The sequence below is a fragment of the Rattus rattus genome, chromosome X (assembly GCF_011064425.1).
Source record: "Rattus rattus isolate New Zealand chromosome X, Rrattus_CSIRO_v1, whole genome shotgun sequence".
Lineage (NCBI taxonomy): Eukaryota > Metazoa > Chordata > Mammalia > Rodentia > Muridae > Rattus > Rattus rattus.
This window is the reverse complement of record NC_046172.1, coordinates 102,926,160-102,949,904: the sequence shown is the minus strand read 5'-3', so window position 1 is coordinate 102,949,904 and position 23,745 is coordinate 102,926,160. Positions and strand designations below refer to the sequence as shown.

The 23,745-nt window shown below is 43.7% G+C and overlaps 1 protein-coding gene across 1 annotated transcript in view; it reads right to left on the bottom strand.

The window, feature by feature from the left end:
• Slc25a43 (solute carrier family 25 member 43) overlaps window positions 1-23,745 on the bottom strand; it is a 33,672-nt gene that overhangs the window by 1,578 nt on the left and 8,349 nt on the right. The window contains 1 exon segment of the mRNA XM_032889472.1: window positions 19,356-19,528. Coding sequence (XP_032745363.1) covers window positions 19,356-19,528 — 173 coding nt within the window.

Genomic DNA, 23,745 nt, shown 5'->3' with positions numbered 1-23,745 from the left:
ATAGAAGGTACAGGGAAGTGACTTAAGTACCGGGAAGTAAATGTCCTACACAAAGTAAACAGCGTCTCAGGTCTGGACTCTGGATGCACCTGTGCCAAGATGGTGGCAAAAAGTAGTAACCAGAGTTCGTCTTCCTCCACAGTCTTAGAATGTTTTTTGAGACAGGGTCTTGCTTATATAGTTCAGGTTGGCTAGACCTTCATCATACTTCTGTTTAAGTCTCCTGAATGCTGAGATTACAGGTGTGAGCTACTAATTTAGAATGAATATTAATCTGCTATAGAACCATAATGCCTCATTCACAAATTTGTGTGTATTTTGTTTAAAAGAAAATAGGCATTTGAGAAAGACTCAATGTCTTACTTACATTCCAACTTAGCCTATGCCCAGTGGACCTGTTACACAGTCCTATGCCTCTAAACTTTTTTGAGACTTATTTATTTTTTATTTTATATATATATATATATATATAAGAGATTTGTCTACATATATGTCTGTGAACCAAGTACATGTGAGGGCATCAGATCTCCTTAGAACTGAAGTTATACATGGTTGTGAGCCACCATGTGGTTGCTGGGATTTGAACTCAGGACCTCTGGAAGAGCAGTCAGTGCTCTTAACCACTAAGCCATCTCTCCAGTCCCAGACTTTAATCTTTCCTCATGCCCTCCTGACTTCTTAACTGATCCCTCTTCTGGGAAACTACCAAGTAGGCATTGATTTTCCCATACCACAAATGTCACAGGGTTGAGAACAAGATGACTGTGGCATTCTTCTGGCTGCTTCACTGTGTGACAAAAGTACTCATCTGGGCCTCAAGCGGCTCCATAGTCCTTGTCCTGTTGTCATCTACCGACCCCCTGGCCACTCTTCTCCATTTACTGGAGACTGACACCTGGTGGTTTCAATTAGCCCAGCCTCACTGTTATCTTAGGAAACTAAAAAGAAAAGAGGGAAAAAGAAAAAGCAAAGGAAAGGGGAAAATGAAATTGGAGAGAGGAGATACACTGTGGGGATAGACCAGGGGAAGCTGGAGGAAGTGAGTGAGGGATGGGTATAACCAAGATACTTGTATATATTTTTCAAATACGAGAATGCAAAAAGGACAGTCTGTGCCAATCTCAGTCTGGCCCTCATCCTCAGGATTCCCCACTTTTATACTTTCGGCCACCTTTCCTTCAGCCATCCTTGTATTTCATGACCACCCAGAACTACCTGAGGAAAGTGGCATCATCAAAATGCTCAATTCCTGAAAATAACTTTCTTGTGGCTTTAATCTCAGTACTTATGAGGCTGAGGCAGGCACTCCCACACAGGAGTATATACCCGCCCTCCATACACATAATTTAAACTAAAACAAATGTGTAAGAAAGAAAGAACAAACCAGGGCTGGAGAGACTGCTCAGTGGTTAAGAGAACTTGCTGCTCTTGCAGAGGACTAAATTCAGTTCTGATCACTGTAGGCACCCAAGGTTGTGTACGTATCCACACACAGAAATACACAGATTAAACATAAACTGAAACATAAATCTTTTAAAATTGGAAACAATAAGCTATTCCCGAATACAATAGTATGAATGCACTCTAGAGTCACTACACTGAGGGAGCTATTCTCCAAACAGAAAATTACAGGGATGGGGAGCACACACAGTGTTACCATTGTAGGGGTGGTCCTGGAGGCCTTGACTGCAAAGAGATGGCACATGAGAATTGGGGGATTGATGGAACGCTTCTATGTCCTGACGGTGGGAGCAGTCACACAAATCCATACATCTGTCCACACTCCTAGACATCTGCATCAGAACAAGCTACTTTGGCTGTGTTGAGTTGGGAGTAAGAGTGGGCAATGTTCTGAAAGGCAAAGTTAGGATTTGGAGGAAGAAATGGTTTTTCACGGGGGTGGGACTTGAATTTACTCATCTATTAAGGAGGAATGGTGCCCAAGAGGAACTTGAAGTGTGACACCCAGGACACCACCAAGAAGGAGGGATGTCATGCAAAGAAGCCAAAGGTTGAGTCTGTTTACCTTCTGTTTTCCCCAGGAAAGAGCCAGCCAGGTTACCCGCCTCAGGTGGACGTGCTGGGTGTGTAGCGGGGAGTTTGGTCAAATTTGAAAAAGCTCTCATGAAGGATGGACAAAGGACATTCTGAAGACTAGCTCTGTGACTGAGGAGCAGCACAGACTGGAGGTCATGAACTTTCTGTGCCCCTCAGCTGCCCTTCCGTGCACTCATCTTCAGCTGTATATGAACCACCAGGAGTTTGTGGGGTTAAGGAAAAGCTGAGGAACCAGTGGCATGGATTTTCAGAATCGGAACAAAAAAAAAAAAAAAAAGCCACAAACACTGTAACAAAGCCCTGGGTTCCATCTCCAGCACCACATGAACTGGCCATGATGATACATGTCTGAAATTCTAGCACTGGGAAGGCGAAGGCAGCAGTATCAAAACTTCAAGGCCATCTTCGGCTAGTATCAACTTGAAGGGAAGCCTGGGATATGTGAGACCCTGTCCCAAAGTAGACAACAAAAAGGGTCTGGAGATAGAGTGCAGTCAGTTAAGATGTCTGTTGTCAAGAAGGTCTGGTTTCAATTCTCATCACCCAGGTAAAAAGATGGGCTTGATGACGCATGCGTATTCAAGTGCTGGTGAGGCAGAGACCGGGGCTCAGTGGCCAGACATCATAGCCTACTTGCCTAGTGCAAGGTCTCAGTGAGAGATTCCCTCTAAAAACAAGGTGGATGGCTTCTGAGGAAACACCAAATGTTGACCTCTGACCTCCACAAGTACAGACATGTGATGTGGACCAATACTGAAATACTCACATCATTAGGGGGGAGGGAGGAAAGAAGGAACAAGGAGAGGAGGAGGGAGAGGGAAGGAGAAAATGGAACTAAGGAACATGAAGTTAACAGGATGCTGGTGGCCTAGATATAAAGGAGCAAGTAAGTGACCAGAGGCATTAATAATCTGAGGGACTGTGGTGAATATATTTGAGGGACTGTATGACATATTTGTTCTTGATGTGGTTACATGTTGATTCTTTGGTACTTTTTTTCTTTTTTCTTTTTTCTTTTTTTTGGTTCTTTTTTTTTCGGAGCAGGGGACCGAACCCAGGGCCTTGCGCTTCCTAGGCAAGCGCTCTACCACTGAGCTAAATCCCCAACCCCGGTACTTTTTTTCTTGAGGTGCTGGGGACTGAATCCAGGACCTTGTAATATACTAAACATATACTAACTCTTTTGGGTTCACTCAGCCCTCTTTTGTGTTTCAGAAAATAGCTCAATTCTGGATTCATTCAGCTTTCCTGTCCCATCCATTCCCTCATCTACATCCTTACTGCACCTCACCACAGGCCTGGCTACTTTCACGTCATGCTTCAGGCTCTGGAGCTAGACACCTTGTAATACCTCACACCTGTGACCTTCAGCAAATGCCTTGATCTGTCTGAGCCCCACCCCCTTTTTCTGTAAAATGGAGTAATTATAACATGTACCTGTAAGGTAATGTAAGGACTGTTGTTCGTATTAAGTAATTTAGTGCATGCAAAGTGCTTAGAACTGTACTTGATATACAGCAAGCACTAAATAAGTGACTGCAGTCATTAAGGTCATTATTATAATTATCTAAACTTGGAGGAGAGACAAGTATGCTGAGGACCAAACCAACCTGCTAGACTGGAATGTTACGCTGCTGTGTTCTTCAATTGTATGTCATTGGCAAAGAGAAACAGGACATAGTAGATGGCTAATCACACGGGCCTCAACATAAGGCTTCTTCTACACAAGCCAGGCAACTCGCTAGGCTAATAAAATGTAGCCACCTGCTTCAGGTCCTCAGGAGGACCACACTGGATCCTGCAGTGGAACATCACCTGCAAGAAATCATGAGGACTAGACCTGGCTCTGCCACTATCACTGTAACCTTGACTAAGTCATTGGCTTCTTCAGACCTTACTTTCCTCAGTCTACTGAGGAGATTGAAATGAAATGACCTTGAAGACCCTTTCCAGCTTCCGCAATCCTTGCAGCTGCTCCAACTCCCTGAACCTTCCTACGTCTGCTGTTCCCTCTGTCTTGCCAAGTTCTCATAATGACCGGAAGAAACAGCAGATCTGCAGACAAAGCTTATCAAACACTTTTTTGGTCACCATGTTCTTCACGGCACTTGATAAGAATGTGATCTGTTGTCTATAACTATTTCTTCCTTGTGTTCTCTTCTTAGTCCTTATCCTACTGTGACCACAAATACCACAGGGCCGGTGACCACATCTGCCTTGACATGGGTCTTTCCCAAAAGTGTACAGAAAAAGGAGGAGCCAACTTACATGAATGTGATGAACAAACACTTCAAAGCTGGACATTTGGGTGTTTCTGTGCTAAACCTCCCAGGCCTCCCAGAAGAGGTAGTACTCACTAAATATTATTTCCATGAAACACTGATTAGTTTAACAATAGTTACAAAATGGCCACACACACACACACACACACACACACACACACACACACACACATTCCCATGTTTTTGATGACAGGGTCATATGAAATCCAAGCTGACTTTGTGGGTTGAAGGTGACCTTGAACTTCTGATTCTTCTGCTTCTATTTCCCGAATGCTGGGATTACAGGTATTTACCACCTCTCCCAGTTTATTAGGTACTAGGGCTTCATGAATGTCAAACAAGGACTCCACCAAATGGCTATATATCTAGGCCACCATGTACTCTTTTGGCCAAAATACTACTACTCCATGGAATCTATTCTGCAGTTATATCTGCATATATCTGAAACGATGTATATTAAAGGATATTTGCTACTGCAGTGGTAGTATAATAGCAAAAGAGTGGAGAAAATAAGTCTGAATGTTTACCACTAGGAAATAAGACATCGTGCTAGAGAATATTATGTCATAATTAAAATATGTGGCTGCTCCATCTGGTGGATAGGGTGTCACTAGCAAGACAAATTTTTAGTGAAAAAGAAAGGATGTAGAAGACTACGCATGTATATTGCTGACTATGTAAAATCAGAAAGAACACCCCTGCACATTTATGGAGACCTTTGCATAAGCCGTCTTTGGAAAGATACTCCTAAGAAAGTGGCAACCTTAGTGTTGTCTCTGGGAGAGAACTGAATGGGAGGGCACAAAGGGTGAGGACACTTGGTTTTCAATGTCTCTTTATGCCACCTTTTGGATTTCATGTGCACGTATTATTACCTAGTGAAAAGAAAATGTTTCATTGTAAGGATTTTAAGATAGCAAGACAAAGTATAGTCTGGAGTGGGGGTGAGGAGGGTAGGCAGGAGGAACACATGAGGCTAGCAGTTCACGGTCAGTGGGTCAGGGAAGAGAAGGGAAAAATAAGTAGAAAAAAGATGGAGCTCAGAACTTTTCAACTTGTTGCTGGGAAATGCCCTTTATTTTCTGGAGATAGGTAGGATTCAACTTGAAGGCAAAATGTGCATTTCCAAAGCCATCTGAGGCATGTAAGTGGAAGAGCCTCAAATCCTTTAGCAAACAAACACTGGGCTGCTTTACCTGTCACTTTGGTAGAGCCTAGAGAGTCTTAGTGAGGAATTACATGATCCTGTTGGCCTGTGGGCATGCCACAGCAGCAGCAGCAGGGGACTGTCCTGATTGTTGATTGATGTAGGAAGAACTGCCTCACTGTGGACAGCACTAGTCCCCAGCCTGGGCCCTAAACTGCATAACAGTAAGAAACCTAACTGAGCTGGAAGGAAGGAAGGAAGGAAGGAAGTAAGGAAGAAGGAAGGAAGGAAGGAAGGAAGGAAGGAAGGGTGGGTCAGTCAATCCATTTGTTTATTCTGTATGCTCTTGACTATGCTTTAAGTTCCCATCTCAGCTTTCTCTCAATAGTAGATTATAACCTAGAATTGCAGGCTGAATAAAACCCCTCCTCTTCTGAGTCGCCTTTTGTCAGAATATTTTATTACAATTAGGTGCTTCATAGCCTCTCGGTAAACGTCTGTACTGACTGGGGATGGAACTCAGGGCCATGTGCATGTCAGGCAAGTACTTTTCAACTGAACTGTATCCCTGGTCCTTTTGATTTTATTTTAAAAATTTGGCCTGGTAAGGTGGCCTAGCCAGTAAGGGCACATGCAGCCAAGGCTGACAGCCTAGAGCCTATGTAGAAGGAGAAGACTGACTCTCTCTCTCTCTCTCTCTCTCTCTCTCTCTCTCTCTCTCTCTCTCTCTCTCTCTCTCTCTCACACACACACACACACACACACACCCAGTATAAGAAAATGTTTTAAAAATTGAGACTGGGGGCTGGAGAGATGGCTCAGTGGTTAAGAGCACCAACTGCTCTTCCAGAGGACCTGAGTTCAAATCCCAGCAACCACATGGTGGCTCACAACCATCTGTAATGAGATCTGATGCCCTCTTCTGGTGTGTCTGAAGACAGCTACAATGTACTCATATATAATAAATAAATAAAATATTTTAAAAAAATTGAGACTGAGGGCTGGAGAGATGGCTCAATGGTCAAGAGCACTGACTGCTCTTCCAGAGATTCTGAGTTCAAATCCCAGCAACCACATGGTGGCTCACAACCATCTGTAATGGGATCCAATACCCTTTTCTGGTGCGTCTGAAGACAGCTACAGTGTACTCATATACATTAAATAAACAGATCTTTATAAAATTGAGACTGAGTCTCACTAAATTACCCAGGCTGAGCTTACTCTGTTGTCAAGGCGGGCCTTGAATTCATGATCTTCCTGCCTCCTGCCTCAGCCACTTCAGGCTTGCACCACGGGGCCTGCCTAATAAATGCTTATTAAACTAACCCAACAAAAGAATAATGACCTCGCTTGCCATCACTACTTATCAAGATGGAGGGGCTACTGAGGTTTTGTTATCCTGGCCCTTTTGTGTATTGATAGTAAGTTCAGGAAACAGAAACGCACCTGGCTTGGCTTTATAGAATTCTAATCAGGCCCCCAGCGCTATCGTCTATGCATAGATTCTGAAGAGGTGCTCCAAGCACAATGAGAGCAGCATTTGCATTGTGCCTATGTTCAATAACCTAATTCAGTCTTTTGCACAGGTACACGAAGAAGGCACAGTTCTCGGCTTCACACTGTATAGATGAGGGAGAAGAGGCTCAGAGAGGGCCTGTGGCCTATCCCAGTGCACCGGGAGGATTCAGGGCCACGCTAGATCCAATGCCCGTGTCATTATCCCTGTGAGCTCAGGGGGGACACAGCCATAAGTAACTACTGACAACTATATGGGGAGGGGCTGGGTGAAAATAGGTGCTTCATCTCCAGCACTGGCTACAAGCGAGCAGTGCGGTTAGTCAACAACATTGTCTATAGCCTTCAGATAACAGAGGCTTCCCAGGTAGCTGCTGACCTTTCTTGTTGACAATAGATGTTTTCTGAGACCTTTTTCTCCCCCTTTCCCTTATCTTCACTTGCTCTTTTTGGGGACAGAGGTGGGAGGTCTTATCTTACCTTCTGTTAGTGTTTAGACAGAGCTCAGCTGTTTGGACTCCCAGATTTTTATTGCTTCAAAAGAACGAGCCAGCTCAGGTCAGGAGAAAAGGGCAGTGAGCCGTGTTCAGTTCACTGGAACTGGGCAGGCACCTCCCTATTCCCTCCTTGTCTGCCCTCTAGGGACAGTCTTGTTTCCCTGATCAACAACTGCTATTCCCAAAGTGTTTAGAGAACTGTATACTTTTTAAGAGAACACAGGTGGGGGTCAGTTTCTCTTTCCCTTCACTTTAATAACAAAGCTGCCCCCCAAACTCCTACCTTGCCTAATGGATGTTCAGACATTCACCTGCCCTCACAAGGCATCCTTTACTTCTGATTGCTAAGGCAACGCTACTCCCTTGGGCAGAAGTGAGTCCTCAAAGGGGCCAGACATCAGTGAGACTGCAACAAAGGCAAGGGTCAGTCCCTCACCTCTGAGAGCTCAGTACTCAGCACTCTACACTGTATGTCAAGACAGGTATGTGGTCTTTTAGGAGAACATCCTTTCTCTTACTAAGAATAGATGCTGTGCCGACCAGAAGAGGCTCAAGTAGGCAGAACGATTAAACTTGGTTAGCACTTTTTTTCTTTTTCTTTTTTTTTTTTTTTTTTTTTACAGAGCTGGGGACCAACCCAGGGCCTTGCACTTGCTAGGCAAGCGCTCTACCACTGAGCCAAATCCCCAACCCCTTGGTTAGCATTTTTTACTAGTGGCTGGGACAACAATTTCCTTACCTTTCCTGGCATCATCCTTCCAGGGCACTAAGGACTTTCTTCCCAGTCCTCCGATCAGTCAGATCAGTCTGTAGCTGACCAAAGGATGGTGGCTGGGAATGGTCTACTGACTGCGGAGAGCTTGTTAAAGCTGCCAATGGAGTTTCCAATGACAGGATACTGATTCCAAACTCCAGGATTCTAGAGTTTTCCTAAGATTTTTTTTCCCACTTTAATTTGAGGTAACCAGCTTCTGCCCTAAACCAGGCATATTAAAGTCCAAACATTTGTGTTTCCTTCCAATTTCTGTGTTGAAATCCTGATGGCACGTAATGTTTCTGGAGGTGGAGCCTTTGGACGATAATAAGATCACGAGGCCAGAGCCCTCAGGAATGGGATTAGGGTCCAAAAAGCCATGCCAGGAGTTGCCCTGCTTCTTCTACTACAGAAGGACAGAACAGGAATGTGCTACCTAGGAATGAGAAGGCGAGCATTCACCAGATATTAAATGTGCTTTGACCTTGCACATTCCGGCCTCCAGAACTACAAGAAATCCACTTGTATTGTTCAGAAGCCACCCGGCTTCCCGTTGTAGAGCAGTTTAAATGGACGAAGGCTTCTGAGCCTTTGCACATTGTTATTTTTCTCCACCGTTCATGCACTGAAACATCGAGCTGCCAGTTCTCAGGGGCCAGCGTCTGCCATCTTAGCAGAGGCAAAGTAACGAAAGGCTAAATTAACTGCCTAGCATCTAGAAGGAGCCCTGTACTTCCTGGTGGCTAAAGGAAAGCTGGGGGGAAGGAGAGAGCCAGCTTTAATATATACTAGCTGTGTGACTTCTGAGCAAGTAGCGTCCCCTTTCTGTGCCTCATTTTCCCACCCATGAAATAAGGGTCATAATAGTACCTATTTTGGAGGTTGATAACAAGGATTAAATGAATTAAGAATCTGCCTTATATGTATGTATTATCTGGCCAATAAATGGTAGAACAGTTACAATTCCTTAATCCAGGGCAGACTTTTCCTGTCATTATCTTCTTGCACAAATCTTCATGTATCTAACCCTGACAAAAGCTTCAGTAAAAGAACAGCAAAGTCGTATACATTCCTACACTTTCTGAAAGCAGTCACATAAGGACTAGGAATTGGATGGTGGTGTGATTTGCCAAATGCCCCCCAGATCCATGCACAGTGATGGGAGGTTGGAATGCGGAGAGAGTACACATGGGAACCATGTGAAGTTTTATTTTTCCTATTCTCTTTTCTGTTTGCCTCACACGCAGCCCTACAAAATTGCCCAGACTAGCTTTGAACTTGCTCTGTAGCCCAGGGAGGTCTGAATAGTTTGATCCTTCAGTCTCAGCCTCCTGGATATTGGGATTACAAGCTTTGGACATTGTGTCTGGTTCTATCTTGTCCTTTTAGCACACTTGCCAATCTTGCCAGTTAACAGATGTTGGCCATGCGTGGCACAGGACAGGATTGCTATGGTAGGAGACAGTGCATTCTTAGAAAGGCACACAAAAATTTCATATATATTTTATTTTATAAAGCATGAAGGTAACTTTATGCAGTCTTACTACATTTTTATTTTATTATTATATACATATGCATGTGTATGTGGTGTGCGTGGCTCTGTGTGGGGTACATATGTGCTGTAACTTACGTGTGGAGGTTAGAGGACAATCTCAGATGTGCTCCTGGCTTCCCTCTTATTAGATACACAGCATCTCTGTTTACCGCTGTGTAGGTGAGGCCATGAGTTTCTGTGGATTCTTTTAATTCTGTTCCCCATCTCAACATAGGAGCACTGGAATTGTAGATGCCCACTCCTACCATGCCTAGCTTTTATTGGTTTGGGGACTTCAAGCTGAAGCTTCTGTGCATATGTAATAACCATCTCCCCAGCCCCATCTAAGGGCTTTTCAGTGTGACTGTATTTTGTTTGCAGTCCTTTCCTTGATGTCAGTTGCAGAAGCTCGCATCATGGGGATGCTCGAAGTTTCTGCCTTTAGAGCATTTTGAATTTGAGAGTTCCAGAGTAGGGATGCTTAAAACTAAGCAAACTAAGACACTAGGATTAAGGAAAGTGCTTCTGCTTGGGAAAGTAAGATAGCCTCTATCAGGAGGTAGTTTGGGCAGGGGGTGGGGGGACGGCAGAGCAATGATGTTGAGATAAAAATGGTGAGACAGGAATAAATACTTTAGAAGGGAAATTGTCAGAGTGAGAGGACCCATGGAGAGGCTAACAATACCCTTTCAAAGGAGTTACTCACCCACAACTTTTGGGAATACAACTACTGTGCCCACAGACATGGGAGAATTGGGAGTCAGTGGAAAACATCGTCCACCTTTTCAGAGAAGGTCCCCTACCATTAATTTACTTTCTTCCTCCCCAGGAACCCAGTGGGCTGGAGTGTCTGCACTGTGGCTCTCAAAGGCTTAAATATCTGCCTTTACCCATTATCTGAAAGTGAGTGCCGGATGGGTGGGAAAAGCCAGCAAACAAAAGCAACGGATACTACTACCAAGGTAAGCTCAGTTGGACTTTTACAGAGACAGAAGTGATGCTTGGGCAGAGAGAGGTCACTGCACGAACAAAGGCCTGTTGACCGGAATATAAAATACATTTGGGCTTGGGGGAGGGGAACTTCTTCACTATTGCAACTGGATGCCTCAGTTGAACAAGAGGCCAAAAGAAGGCATATTTTGCTTTGCCCGGTCAGTATTGTTTATTTGTAACCTTAAAAATCGAAAGATCTTACATCTTAAATCTGGATTTAGGGGCTCCCTTGAAAACGGGGCTTGCATTTCTAAATGACAACCATCCTTCTGCAAAGAGACTCTTGTAGCTTAGCAGCAGCCCCCACAGGCTCTCGTCACTCTTTTCTGCTACGCATATTTAAATGCTAATCACATTCTGTGGGCACAGAGTTTAGTTCTCCAGAATGCTTTCAAAAGGCACGACGGCTTAGAATGCATTTAAAGGCTTATTGTTTGGGGCTGAGTGCCTGTTATCTGGGTCTCTCTAGCTCTCCTGTCCATGCTGCTTCTGCATTCTTACAAGACATTTGATTCTGCAACTCCCTATACAAAGGGTCTCTATACAAGAGGAACAGTGAAGTCGGTGAGGGAAACATGCCAGACTAATGGGCCGTCCTTTCTCCTCTAATTCTTCTCTAAAGGTGAGAGAGAAGGAGCAACACTGACAGGGCTAAAGAACATTTGTTCTGGGGTTGGGATTTAGCTCAGTGGTAGAGCGCTTGCCTAGCAAGCGCAAGGCCCTGTTCGGGTCCCCAGCTCCAAAAAAAAAAAAAAAAAAAAAAAAAAAAAAAAAAGAACATTTGTTCTGCAAGAAACCCACGGCCTCAGCGGCTGGGACTGAAGTGCAAACTGCATGGCCCTTCTCCCAGTTCCATTGCTCGAGGATGGGCTTGTGATCTACAGAACCTCTGAGGCCTCAGTTTTCTCATCTCAATAGGCAAGATGGCTCAACAGGTAAAAGTGCTCGCTGCTAAGACTTGCTGATTTGAGTTTAAGCTCCCGAACCTGCGTGGTGGACAGAGATCACTGATTCCTTTAAGTTGTCTGACTTCTATATGGGCCCTGTGACAGACACACAACAGAGAGAGAGAGAGAGAGAGAGAGAGAGAGAGAGAAAAAGAGAGAGAGACAGAGAGAGAGAGAAAGAGAGAGAGAGAGAGAGGGAGACAGAGAGACAGAGACAGAGACAGAGAGACACAGAGAGAGAGAGAGAGAGAGACAAAGACAGAGAGAGACAGAGAGACACACACAGAGAGAGAGAGAGACAGAGAGAGACACAGAGAGAGAGAGAGAGAGACAAAGACAGACAGACACACACACACACACAGAGAGAGAGAGAGAGAGAGAGAGAGAGAGAGAGAGAGAGAGAGAGAGAGAGAGGTAGGTGCAATAAAGCAGGGCTCACTTTATAAATGGTTGTAAGGACTGGATGATATAATGAATATCCACTTGGCCCAGTGGCTGCTGTAGCTTCCCCTCAGTGCTAATGGTCACTTTTAGAATCAATCTTAGAGAACAGAATGTGCCGCAGTATGAGGTGATAAGGCCTTTGACTGGAGGCAGGGCAATAAAAGAAAGGACCCATGTGGGAAACTTATGAATGCAGAAGCAACTGGGCTTTGGGTTGGTTGGATGAAGGGACAGCAGAGCCAAACATAACTTCCGAATGCTTAGCTTGGGTATCTGGGCCAATGATAGCCCAGAAAGGGAAAACTCTAGGTAGAAAGTGTGAGGGGAACAAGAGTAACTTTGACAGACAGTGGGTTGGTTGGAAGTGATCATGAGGATGTGAGACTCTATGGCACAAGTCAGCAAAGCAGGCTGTGAGAACCATGAGCCCAGGACTGAGGAGGGAGGCGGGGGTGTGTGTGTGAAGACAGAATGGAGCAGGAGCAGCTCTGAGGAGTGGGTAAATGAAGGGAGTGTGTCCTACTCAGCAAAGGTTGCTCAAGGTGGTAACCATCTCGGTCAGCTTGGAGTCTATTTGAGCAGGCTGGGGCCTCTGTTTATTCACTGACCATGTGTGTTCTGCTCACTGAGCTGTGCCGCTTGGATACCACCTTTGTCCTTCATTTTATGCACTTTCAGTTCAAACGCTGACCTGGCCTAATCCTGCTTACCTTGTGAGTTGTGGTGGAGCAAAGTCCACTGGGGTATAAATCAACAGGGTGACACATGGGTTCGTGTTTGATGAAATGGAGATACGTGATACGAGCAGCAGAGTGCAGGGGATGCAGGGGGACCTCCTTCCGGTTCTTTTGAACGCCTATCAGACTCCAGGTCCCATGCCCAAAGCTGTTCCTCAGCTTCCCAGCAAAGTGTTTCCCAGCCTGTCCACCTTCTCTTTCAAATACCAGTCTATGGAACCGTTATAGGTTTTTTTTTTTTCTTCAGAATTCTTTGGTTCTTATTACAGATTAATCAGATAAAATATTTTTGTCAACATTTCTTCTGTCTTATATTTTCTTTTATTGAATCCTTTTCTTTTCTTCACCGCCCCAGCCCTTTTCAGACAATCTCTCACTGTGTAGGTCTGGCTGGCTTTGAACTTGCTATGTGGACAAGGTTTTCCTCAAACTCACACACACACAAAAATTGCCTGCCTCTGCCTGCCTAAAGGTTATGGCACTATGCCCAGCCTATTGTTTCTCCAATACACTTACTGCTGCCAGCATCTTCTGGCCCAGGGTCTTAGCCAGGTGGTGATCCAGATAGAAGGGCCTGGCTTGGCTGTATCTAGAAGAGCTTGGGTTAAAATGTACAGAGCAGTGGAAAAGGAGATTTCAGGCAGGGTGGTTAGAGCCTGTGAAAGCACATGAGGTAGTGGCATTTCATTCCACACACAACTGACCCTTCTCCCCAGAAACCTTCTCTCAAAACATGCACATGCATAAATTATTTACCTCTCCATCCTCCAGCAGGCCAAGCAAGGAAAAGCAGAATAAAATGAATGTAAGCCCGGTGAAGGAAGGGATCAGGTGGCTGAACAAGACTTCTGATTATTGTCATTAATGTTTAGAATAGTTCCAACCTGGCGTGGTATTGGACGGACAGATTGTATGTATGAATGTCTGGATAAAAGCCTATGAAGACAGCTAGGCACTCAGACAAAGGCACCAGCCGCTGTGGGGGGGGGGACTCCTTGTTCGGTTAGCTATCCACCAGACACCTGCTGTTGATTTGCTTCATGTTGGGCAGTGCCGTGGAGAAAACCAATGGAATGCAAGTGTTACCATTAACTGTGTTCAGGTCACAGCAGCTTGGTGCCCTTGTGACAAAGCAAGTGGGTAAACCTGCCTGATCCAGTGAGGGCAGGTGGTTCTTGTGGCTCTCTCTTCCCGATGAATATTGCATTGTGTGCTTTACAGGAAAAAAAAACCCTTTAGGTGTTTCCTGTTGCTTCTGGCCCCTTATCGTCCTACCTAAGTAATTCTGAGCTGGGACTGTGAGGTTGGTAACTCACTAAGCTCTGGTTCATAGCTTTCCACGGCTCAGATACTATGTGTTTACTGCAGTGACACCTAGTGGCTGGAGAAGGTAATGCCATGTTTGCATTTAAAAGCCTGTGGCTTTCTCATGGGTGTTAATTTTTTAAAAGAATATAGAGATGGCTCAGTAGTTAAGAACACTGACTGCTCTTCCAGAGGTTATGAGTTCAATTCTTAGCAACCACATGGTGGCTCACAGCCTTCTTCTGCTGTCTGACATAAAATTTCAGAAAGAAAAGAATATATTATGGACAAAGTTATTATATTTATTAACCCATAAAAAATAAAATTTTGGCTGAGTCATGTTGAGTTACTATATCTTCAGATGACATTTATGATGTTAGTCATAATTAGATGCCAGTCCTATTTTACAGAACAATTACCTTGTGTTTTTGAAAACAACCACTATGACTTTGCATTTATTTGAAAGCTGTTTTTTTTTTCTGATTTTGTTTTCTTGAGGCTAATCTCAAACTGGCTATGTATATGATGGTGACCTTGGAGTTTTGATCTTCTTGCCTCTGTCACTGAGCTCACCAGCATGCACCACCATACTCAGTGTGACTGCAGCATGTTGGCACACTATATATGCATCATTTAGAAGGTTCCCCCACAAAGGGAAAATGATTAGGACTACACTCAAATTCTCACTCTCAGTGTATCTTATACCCTGGTTGGAGGCAGATTATTATGGTATGGTGATAGTGTAGTGCAGAATGTAGTGTTGGCTAGAATCTCCTAGAAAGAGTCTTTGTTTTAGCTCCCAGAAAGAGAAAGGAAAGCTTTCTTCCATAAAGGTTTATGGAAGAAGATTTATGGAGAAGACCAAAATCTCTCAGCTTCACATCCAGATATCACTGAATTTTACCTGAATCCTTTTCTGATGACTAGCCTTAGCCCCAGGTCTCAAGGTTCTATTTTAGGTAGGTCCATTAGTGGTAGGTAGCTAAGCTCACCTAACCTTACATAAGCTAGGATAGACTCAAAAGAGGATACAAAGTGTTGGGAATTTCTCTCTTCCTTCCTCCTCCCTCTCTTTCCCTCCTTCCTTCTGTGTGTGTGTGTGTGCGCGCGCACATGCGTCTGTCTGTCTGTCTGTCTGTCTGTCTCTGTCTCGCTGTCTCTATTTCTCTGAGACAGTGTTTGTCTGTGTAGCCCTGGCTGTCTTGGAACTCTGTAGACTAGGCTGGCCTTGAACTCATAGCAATCCACTTGTCTCTGCCTCCTGAGAGCTGGGATTAAAGGTGTCCTAGGATTGCAACTTATGAAGTCAGCATTTGAATATGTTAAACAGGTTGGGTAGTAGCAGACTTATATGATATGATTAAACCTAAAGAAAGATGCTTGGAACTAAAGAAGGGCCACATACTGTGGTCCTGAAAAGAAAACGGAATGTTTTACATGAATTACTGCAAGTTTGTACTGTGATGCGGTTTCAATGCTAAACATAAGACGGATTTGAAGTTTACCAGGAAGGACAGGTGACTGTGAAAAACCAAAGGAAAGTAAAGAAAAGCAGTGAAGTTAGGAGTGTGTTAGAAAGACGTGAACATTGAAATGGGACAGTACTGGTGCAAGGACGGTCAAAAGGACAACTGAGCAGAACACGCTGCCAGACATAGAGACCCTGGGAAGACAGACTTACTGTGCGGTAAAGGCCACATCACATAGTGGGTGAGAAAAGAAAGATTATTTTCAAATGGTGCACAAGCAATTGGCGAACTACAAATCCTAAATGTAATAAAATGTTAAGTGTTGGAGTCATACTAAAATGTACTTAAGGAACAAATAGGTGACTAGCCATAGGGCTAGGGGCTAGGGACATAAATCAGTGGTAGAGCCCTTGCCTAGCATGTGTGAGGTTCTGGATTGCATCAGTACTGACTAAAAGGATTGTAGCGGCAGAAATTTAAAGCAGAGAAATAACGTTAGAAACAAAAAAGAAGCAAGGACAAAAGTATATAGTCACATCACATTTCAAAATATATCATCATAACACATAAACAGGTCTGGAAGAGGTGGTGTGTGTCTGTTACCTCAGCAATTAGGAGGTGACAGCAGAAGATTGGCACACGTTTTATGACCAGCCTGGGTTACACTGTGAGGTTTTTTATCTCAAAAATCCCACAGAAGGAGCATTAAGGCAAATGTTAGAAAATATGATATGAAAGAGAATGTGCAGTACATGCGAAGGTTGATACCTTTACTAGGCAAAGACCTGTTACTAACAATAGGAAAATCTAGATACCCCAGAAAAATAGGCAAAGAACATATACAAATTATAAAGCAATGCAAAAGGGCAACTGTGCAATCTCACTTGTAAACAATGCATTAGAGAAGTGACAGTTGATGACAGTGACAGGAGATGGACCACCCGCCCTTACTGCTGGTGCAAATGAATGCCTCTAATTTTTTGGAGTGTCAATTTCATTATGAGTCAGCATGGTGGCGCAGGCCTTTAATCCCAACCCTTGGGAGGAAGAAGCAGACAGATCTCTGAATTTGAGACCAGCCTGCGTCTACACAGTGAGTTCTAGGACATCCAGGGCTACATAGAAACCCTGTCTTAAAAACAAAGAAGGTGGAGAGATGATGGCTCACAATAATCTAAACTGGAGTCTGATGCCCTCTTCTGTCATACAGGGGTATAGGCGGACAGAGCACTAACACACATGAAATACATAAATAAATAATTAAATGTAAAAAAAAAAAAACAAAGGAAAAAACAACTAGGGAGCGAGCTCACATGAGCAACAGAGAGGAAGTGTGCTGGGCATGGTAGCTCATGCTGGAAATCCCCGTACCCTGGAGACTGAGGCAGGAAGCTCTTAAATCTGAAGCCTTTCCTGATTATATGGGAAGATCAAGGCCTGTCCTGATAATTTAAGGAGCTCTTGGCACGCACAAAAATATGCAAGGGCAGGGGATGTAGCTTACGGGCAGTAGAATACTAGTCTAAGTCACACATGTCCTGTGGCTCAGTCCTCAATACCTAAAAATTAGGATGCTTTAGACTCATTCAGGCCTTGTGACCTACAAGTCAGTTTCTAGGAATATAATGTGAAAAACACAAGAGATTTTATTAAAGTGTTGTTACACTTAAAAATTAGAACTAGCCCCATTATTTAGAAGCTGAGAAATTTCAGCTATTTCTAACATTCAAATGCAAAATGACATTTGATAACTGAACAGTTAATTGTCTGGACCTGTATCTGCTATGTGATAAGTAAAAAAAAGCAAGCTACCAACTTTTATTTGTAGCTTTTCTTTTTCTTTTTCTTTTTATTTGTTTCTAAACTGCATTCACACATTGCCAATATGTGTGTGTGAGAAAGAGAGAGCAAGTGTGTGTGTGTGTGTGTGTGTGTGTGTGTGTGTGTGTGTGTGTGTGAACATACATAGGAAAAACTAGTAACTATTAGAATCTATAGGTATTGGGCATTTTCCTTTTTTTCCTGCTTTGCTATGTGTCCTAAAATTTCTAACAACCACATGTCCATTACTTTTTTTTTAAAGATTTATTTATTGTATATGAGTACATTGTAGCTGTCTTCAGACACACCAGAAGAGGGCATTGGATCTCATTACAGATGGTTGAGTCACCATGTGGTTGCTGGGATTTGAACTCAGGACCTCTGGAAGAGCAATCAGTGCTCTTAACCACTGAGCCATCTCTCCAGCCCCCCATTACTTTTTTTTTATTGTGACCAAACATACATAATGTGAAATCAACCCTTTAAACCACGTTTTAAGGGCTGGAGAGATGGCTCAGTGGTTAAGAGCACCACTGCTCTTTCCAGAGGTCCTGAGTTCAAATCCCAGCAACTACATGGTAGCTCACAACCATCTGTAATGAGGTCTGATGCCCTCTTCTGGCTTGCATGTGTATATGCAGGCAGAAAGCTGTATGATGTATTATAATAAATAAATATTAAAAAAACGTTTTAATATGGGCATTATTTTTTTTTAATCAGAAGTTATGTTCATTATGTTTTGCACTATAGTCATACCAGTGTAGCAATGGTTCATCTGGACAAGGACAGGAGAGAAGAAACCCAGACAGATGAGATGTTTTGGGGATCGGAGTGCCAGAGTGGAGTATCATCTTGTCAGAAGACACCACTAGGAAGTCAAGTCCCTTCAGGCTTTTTGGCACTGGCCACACTGGCCAAAGGATACTGTAGCAGGGAAACAGGAAGTTGGGAGTAGCATTGAGAAACTGGAGAAACAAGTCAGAGTCATGTGGAGAAACCAACAAGTGGAACTTCTTATTTCAAGTGGCATGCAAATGACCTCACATTCATTTCCACACAGAGCTTCAGGGACACGTAAGTCACTAAGTGAGGCCGAAGAGGCAGAGGAGCCAAGGGAGTGTGTACAGGATTAGGGGAAGATACAAAAACAGTCAGTCTTGCTTGGATTCTGGTTAGCCACAGGTGGCTGTAACGCCCTCATATTTTATCGACTGATCAGATTGGCGCTTTTGATAAGAATGTAGGCTAAGCTAGTTCGTTAATTTGCAGCCTCTACCTTTTGATTTTGCTTTTGTGTTCTGTAGAGAACATGTTTCTCTAGTAATTGTTAGGACGATGCATGGACAGTTGCACCAAAGAAAGAACACTTTTGAAATGCAGTTTCTTTCTCAGGCCCCTTGTTGAATGATTCTTGGTTTATTTTAGTCCTTGCCAGTCAGGAAAGGCACAGCGACAAGAAAGAGTGCTATATCTTCCCTGCATCAAGAAGGCAAGTTAGCAGGTTGCATTATGCAGTCTCCTTCATTTTTGGTATTGGAGGAAGAAGAACCATAAGTGATGTAACCAGGGACCAGGAAAGAAAAGGGAGACTAATCTGGAAGACAGATACATAAAAGAGAGGTAGAGGCATTGGCTTAAGCTAGTAGCCCCGAGGTTAGCAGAAGTGGTTTGCATAGTATTTGCATAAGCAGTCCTGAGCTCTTAGAAAAATGTCCTCAGTGGTGCGGCTGTAGAACAGGATGGGGAGGTAGGTGGGTGGAATCAAAATATTCTTTGTGGTTACTCCACTGCAAATGCTTCAAGGTAATCCGCCACCCCCACCCCACCCTCCGCCCACCCCGATGCTCCGCACCTGCATCTTTCTCTTCACAGTGTCAAAGGGGAAGGAGACAGTCTGGCTCACAGCAGCGGCCACACAGACAGTGGCAAAGTTCTGCAGGTGAGAAAAGCGGTCCCGGGGTCCAGTCCAGATTTTTTCCAGGTTCACGTAAACTAGAAGAGAGCCAGCCGAGAAGGGAACAGCACCTGGGAATCAAGTACAGAGAGGTCGCCGTCTTGGAGAACCACTGTCTGGATGAAAAAAAAATGCCTCTGGGGGGAAACACAAGGGTGTATAAGTGGTGCCCAGGGCTGCTTAAAGCTCTTCCAGTCAGCTAGCAAAAGCGTGTTCTGGGGGCAGGAGTGACAGCACTGTAAGGTCGGGATGTAAGAGCTGCTCACTCAAGGTTGTACAGTTTATAGTAAATAAATGCTATACAAAAGGCCTGTAAACAAACCTTTAGAGGTAGGTGTGGCGGCACACACCAATAATCCCATCATCTGGGTGGTAGAGGCAGGAGGATCAGTAGCAGTTCAAGTTCATCCTTACCTACATAGCAAAGGTTTGGGCCAGCCTGAGCTTCTTGAGTACACGAGACACTGCATCAGGCAGAAGGAAATAACCCCTAACCCAGAAACTGAACTTGGGTTTGTGAAACAGATGTTGAAGGCTTTGGGGGGTATACTGGTATTTGTAACTTACACTAAAAGCACCGAAGAAGAAGATGGATTTATGAATGGCTCTGAGATACATAGACATGTGATAAAGTAAAAATATAAACTGGTGCATTATTCAGTGAGTGTGTGGTTATTTATAATTCTAAGAACTTTTCTGTGTGCTTGAGATACAAAAAAAAGGAGAAAAATAAAAAGAAACATGGAGAGAGAAAAGTCATTTCCATGGTACTGAATGGATGGCCCATAAGGTAAGAGCACTTACTGCTCTTGTAGAGCATTGGGTGGCTCACAACCACCCGTGACTCCAGCTCTAGGGAATCTGACACTATCTTCTAGCCCCCCAACAGCCCAGGTACTCATGTGTCCGCACACAGACTTTTACAAAGAAAATAAAAATAAAAATAAAGCACTTCCGTTGAGTACTTGATATTGTATTGGCTGCTAGAAAAGGACTGTCCTCTCGTGAAGAAGGAAACATTTATGATAACTGTGCCCATGAGGTTACCTGACTTGGCTTAGATATCATAAGGCCTGGTTAGTATCATACACTGTGTATCTCTACCTTCCTAGTAACTAAGACAGTGAGCAAATAATGTGCTATCTGATACTCTTACACATTTCCAGAAACTTTCAGAGCCATCTTCAGTTCACAGAGAGATTAAATTTGTCCCTCAAAAAATGAGATCTGGGCTACAGATGGCTTCGTGGTTTAGAGCACAGGCCGCTCTTGCAGAGAACTCAGGTTCAATTCCCAGAATGCATACTGTGGCTCAGAACTATTTGTAACTCCAGTTTCAGAGGCTCTGATACCTTTTTCTAGCCTTTATGGGCACTGCACACAGATGTGAATGCAGGCAAAATACCCCTATACATAAAAGTAAAAAATAAAAATACACAAAGAGATCTAATAGATGGGAAAGGCTATAGATGTAATTCATCCAAAAAAGGAAGCAGAATAGCAGTAGGTTATTGTTTATTTATTATATTTAATAAACATATTTAAAAAGACTCACCAACTTCCTATTTTCTTTTTTTTTAATATTATTTATTTGATATATATGATTACACTGTAGCTGTCTTCAGACACACCAGAAGAGGGCATCAGATCTCATTACAGATGGTTGTGAGCCACCATGTGGTTGCTGGGATTTGAACTCAGAACCTCTGGAAGAGCAGTCAGTGCTCTTAACCACTAAGCCATCTCACCAGCCCCCAACTTCCTATTTTCATCGAAAAACATTTAGGGAAGCCAGGCATGGTAGCACATGTCTATAATCTCAGCACTAGAGAGGCTGAGGCAGGATGACCGGTTCGAAGCCAGCCTTGTCTACACAGCAAGCTCAAGCCCAGCCTTCACTATATTACAGTCTGTCTCTAAATAGTGTTGGGCACTATGCCAGGTGCTAGGACTACAGCTCAGAGCAAGCTAATTTCTGGAGAATTTACCATCAAATACAGGTACTAACTAGGGAATACTACATATTAACATCCCTGTGCATTTAGTGGGTTATGTAAGATGCTTTATGTGCACAAGTGTCAGAATATTAATTTTGCCCTGAAGAACCAGGAAAGAATTGAAAGAAAATAGATCTATCTCTGTCTCTCTGTGTTGTGTTAGGGATTGAACATATAGTCCCAACACTACTCCCCTACCGCCGTCACCTTTTCAACTTTTTGACATTGACCACAGTAAATTGCCTAGATTGGCTTGAACTCTATAGCCCAGATGGGCCTTTGAACTTTTACTTCTGTCTCTACCTCCTGAAGCTAGGGGGATCACAGACCGGCTTGTGTATAGTCAAGACAGGAACACTTACATAGCCAAGATAAGCCTGGATTTCATCATCCTCCTGCCTTAACCTCCAGAGTACTAGGATTATATTATATGCATGTATCATCACCCGTGGCTTAGAACACAGAACTTTTGAATTGGGACTTGAGCAAAGACACACTAAGAGAGGAAAGGCAGGTCCAGGCAAATACAATCAGCACTGTATCTCAAAGAAGCACACACATTTTTGTATGGCTTGAACATGAGAGCAGGGAGAGGCATACATAGTACAGGATAGGATGAGGTAGGGCAGATTGGCAGGGGCCAGCTCCAGATGATCTGGAATGCCATAGGAATTCTGGCTTTCTCCTTTAGCTTTTAAGGAATGGAGTAAAAACAAAGCAGATCATTTGGGAAGATCATCCCAGTCTGGCAGCAGTATACAGGGCACACCAGGCATAGGGCCACAGAGGAACATGAGCCTGCAGGAGAGGCTGAGTTCCTAGAGTCAGGAAGGAAGATGATGCAGGGATGAGCTGTTGAGCTAGGACAGAAGGCAGAAGGCAGAGGTAGAAGCAGAGACAGAGTCAGAAGGAAGAAGGCAGAAGGCAGAAAGCAGAGGCCAGGGGCCAGGGGCCAAAGCAAGAGGGACCCGGCGTCGGGGGTGGGACAAGGGACAAGGGGCAGGGCCAGAGGACCGGAGGGCCGGAGGAGGAGGCGGAGGCAGAGGCAGAGGCAGAGGCAGAGGCAGGCAGATCTCTGAGTTTGAGGAGCCATCTTGGTCTACAGATAAAGTTCCAGAACAGCCAAGACTATAATAGTGGGACTCCGTCTCCCCAAAGCAAAAAACAAAACAAAACAAAAAACCCCCAAAACAAGAACAAAACAAAAAAAATACTAAACAGAAACTATACCCCCAAATTATAATAAATAAAATAAAAAAATAAATAAAAAAAAAGAGTAAGTCAGACAGCCTTGGCAAGGTGTCACATATGTGTAATTCTAGCACTCAGAAAACTGAGGCAGCAGGACAATCAAGAGTTAAAGGGCAGACTGGAATACCTAGAAAGTTCCAGGCCACTCTAGGTTTAAAAAATAGTAAAAATAAGTTTTTGTGGGGGAGGGAGAGTTCTATTTCTTTAAGAGCGTGGCTCTGATAGATTGACCATGAGCTGCAGGATAGCTCTATACCCATAGGTGTGTGTACAGCACAGTTGGACTGGATTGGGTTATTAACAAAGATGACATGAAGTTGAGAGGGGGTAGGGAGGTGACGGGGTAGATCTTAAAGGAGTTAGGGGAGGATTGGGGATGCATATGATCAAAATACGTTTTGTAAAATTCTCAAAGAATTAAAAATATTATATTAAAACCTAAAAAATAAAGATAAAAATATTTGAATGCAAAAATATAGTCATAGCTTCTGGAAAAGTACTTAATACCCAGAGAGCACCCCTAAAATATTAGCATTACAATTAAAGATATTAGGAGTTAAAGTATCCTCGTGCTTGTTGAAGCTACAAGATGGGCTCACCTGGAGAGGGGATGCAGGGCAAGACAGCCAATGAAGAAGGCTGGGTATGGTGATATGTGCTTGCAATCTTAGTACAAAGGAGGCAGAGGCAGCAGGATCACTGCAGGTTTGAGTCCAGCCTGGTCTACATAGCATGATTTGTTTTCTAACGAACAAACAAACATAAACACCAACAAAAAAGAAAGCCAACATAGAGGGTAAAAATAAAGCTGAGGGAGGAGGCTGAGGAACAAACTTAAGCAAGCTGGCAGTGTCAGAGGACCTAAAAAAAGCCAAGTATATTGGATAAGAAAGATCTGCAGGAGAGCTGTGAAGATACTCAGGGGACAGTAGTACCCTAGAAGCCAACTTTCCAGAGGACAGACTGACTGATCTCATTTAGTACTGCATACATGGACTAAGTCAACCCTTCTGCATTTGGCAAACAGAGGCCTTGTTTAT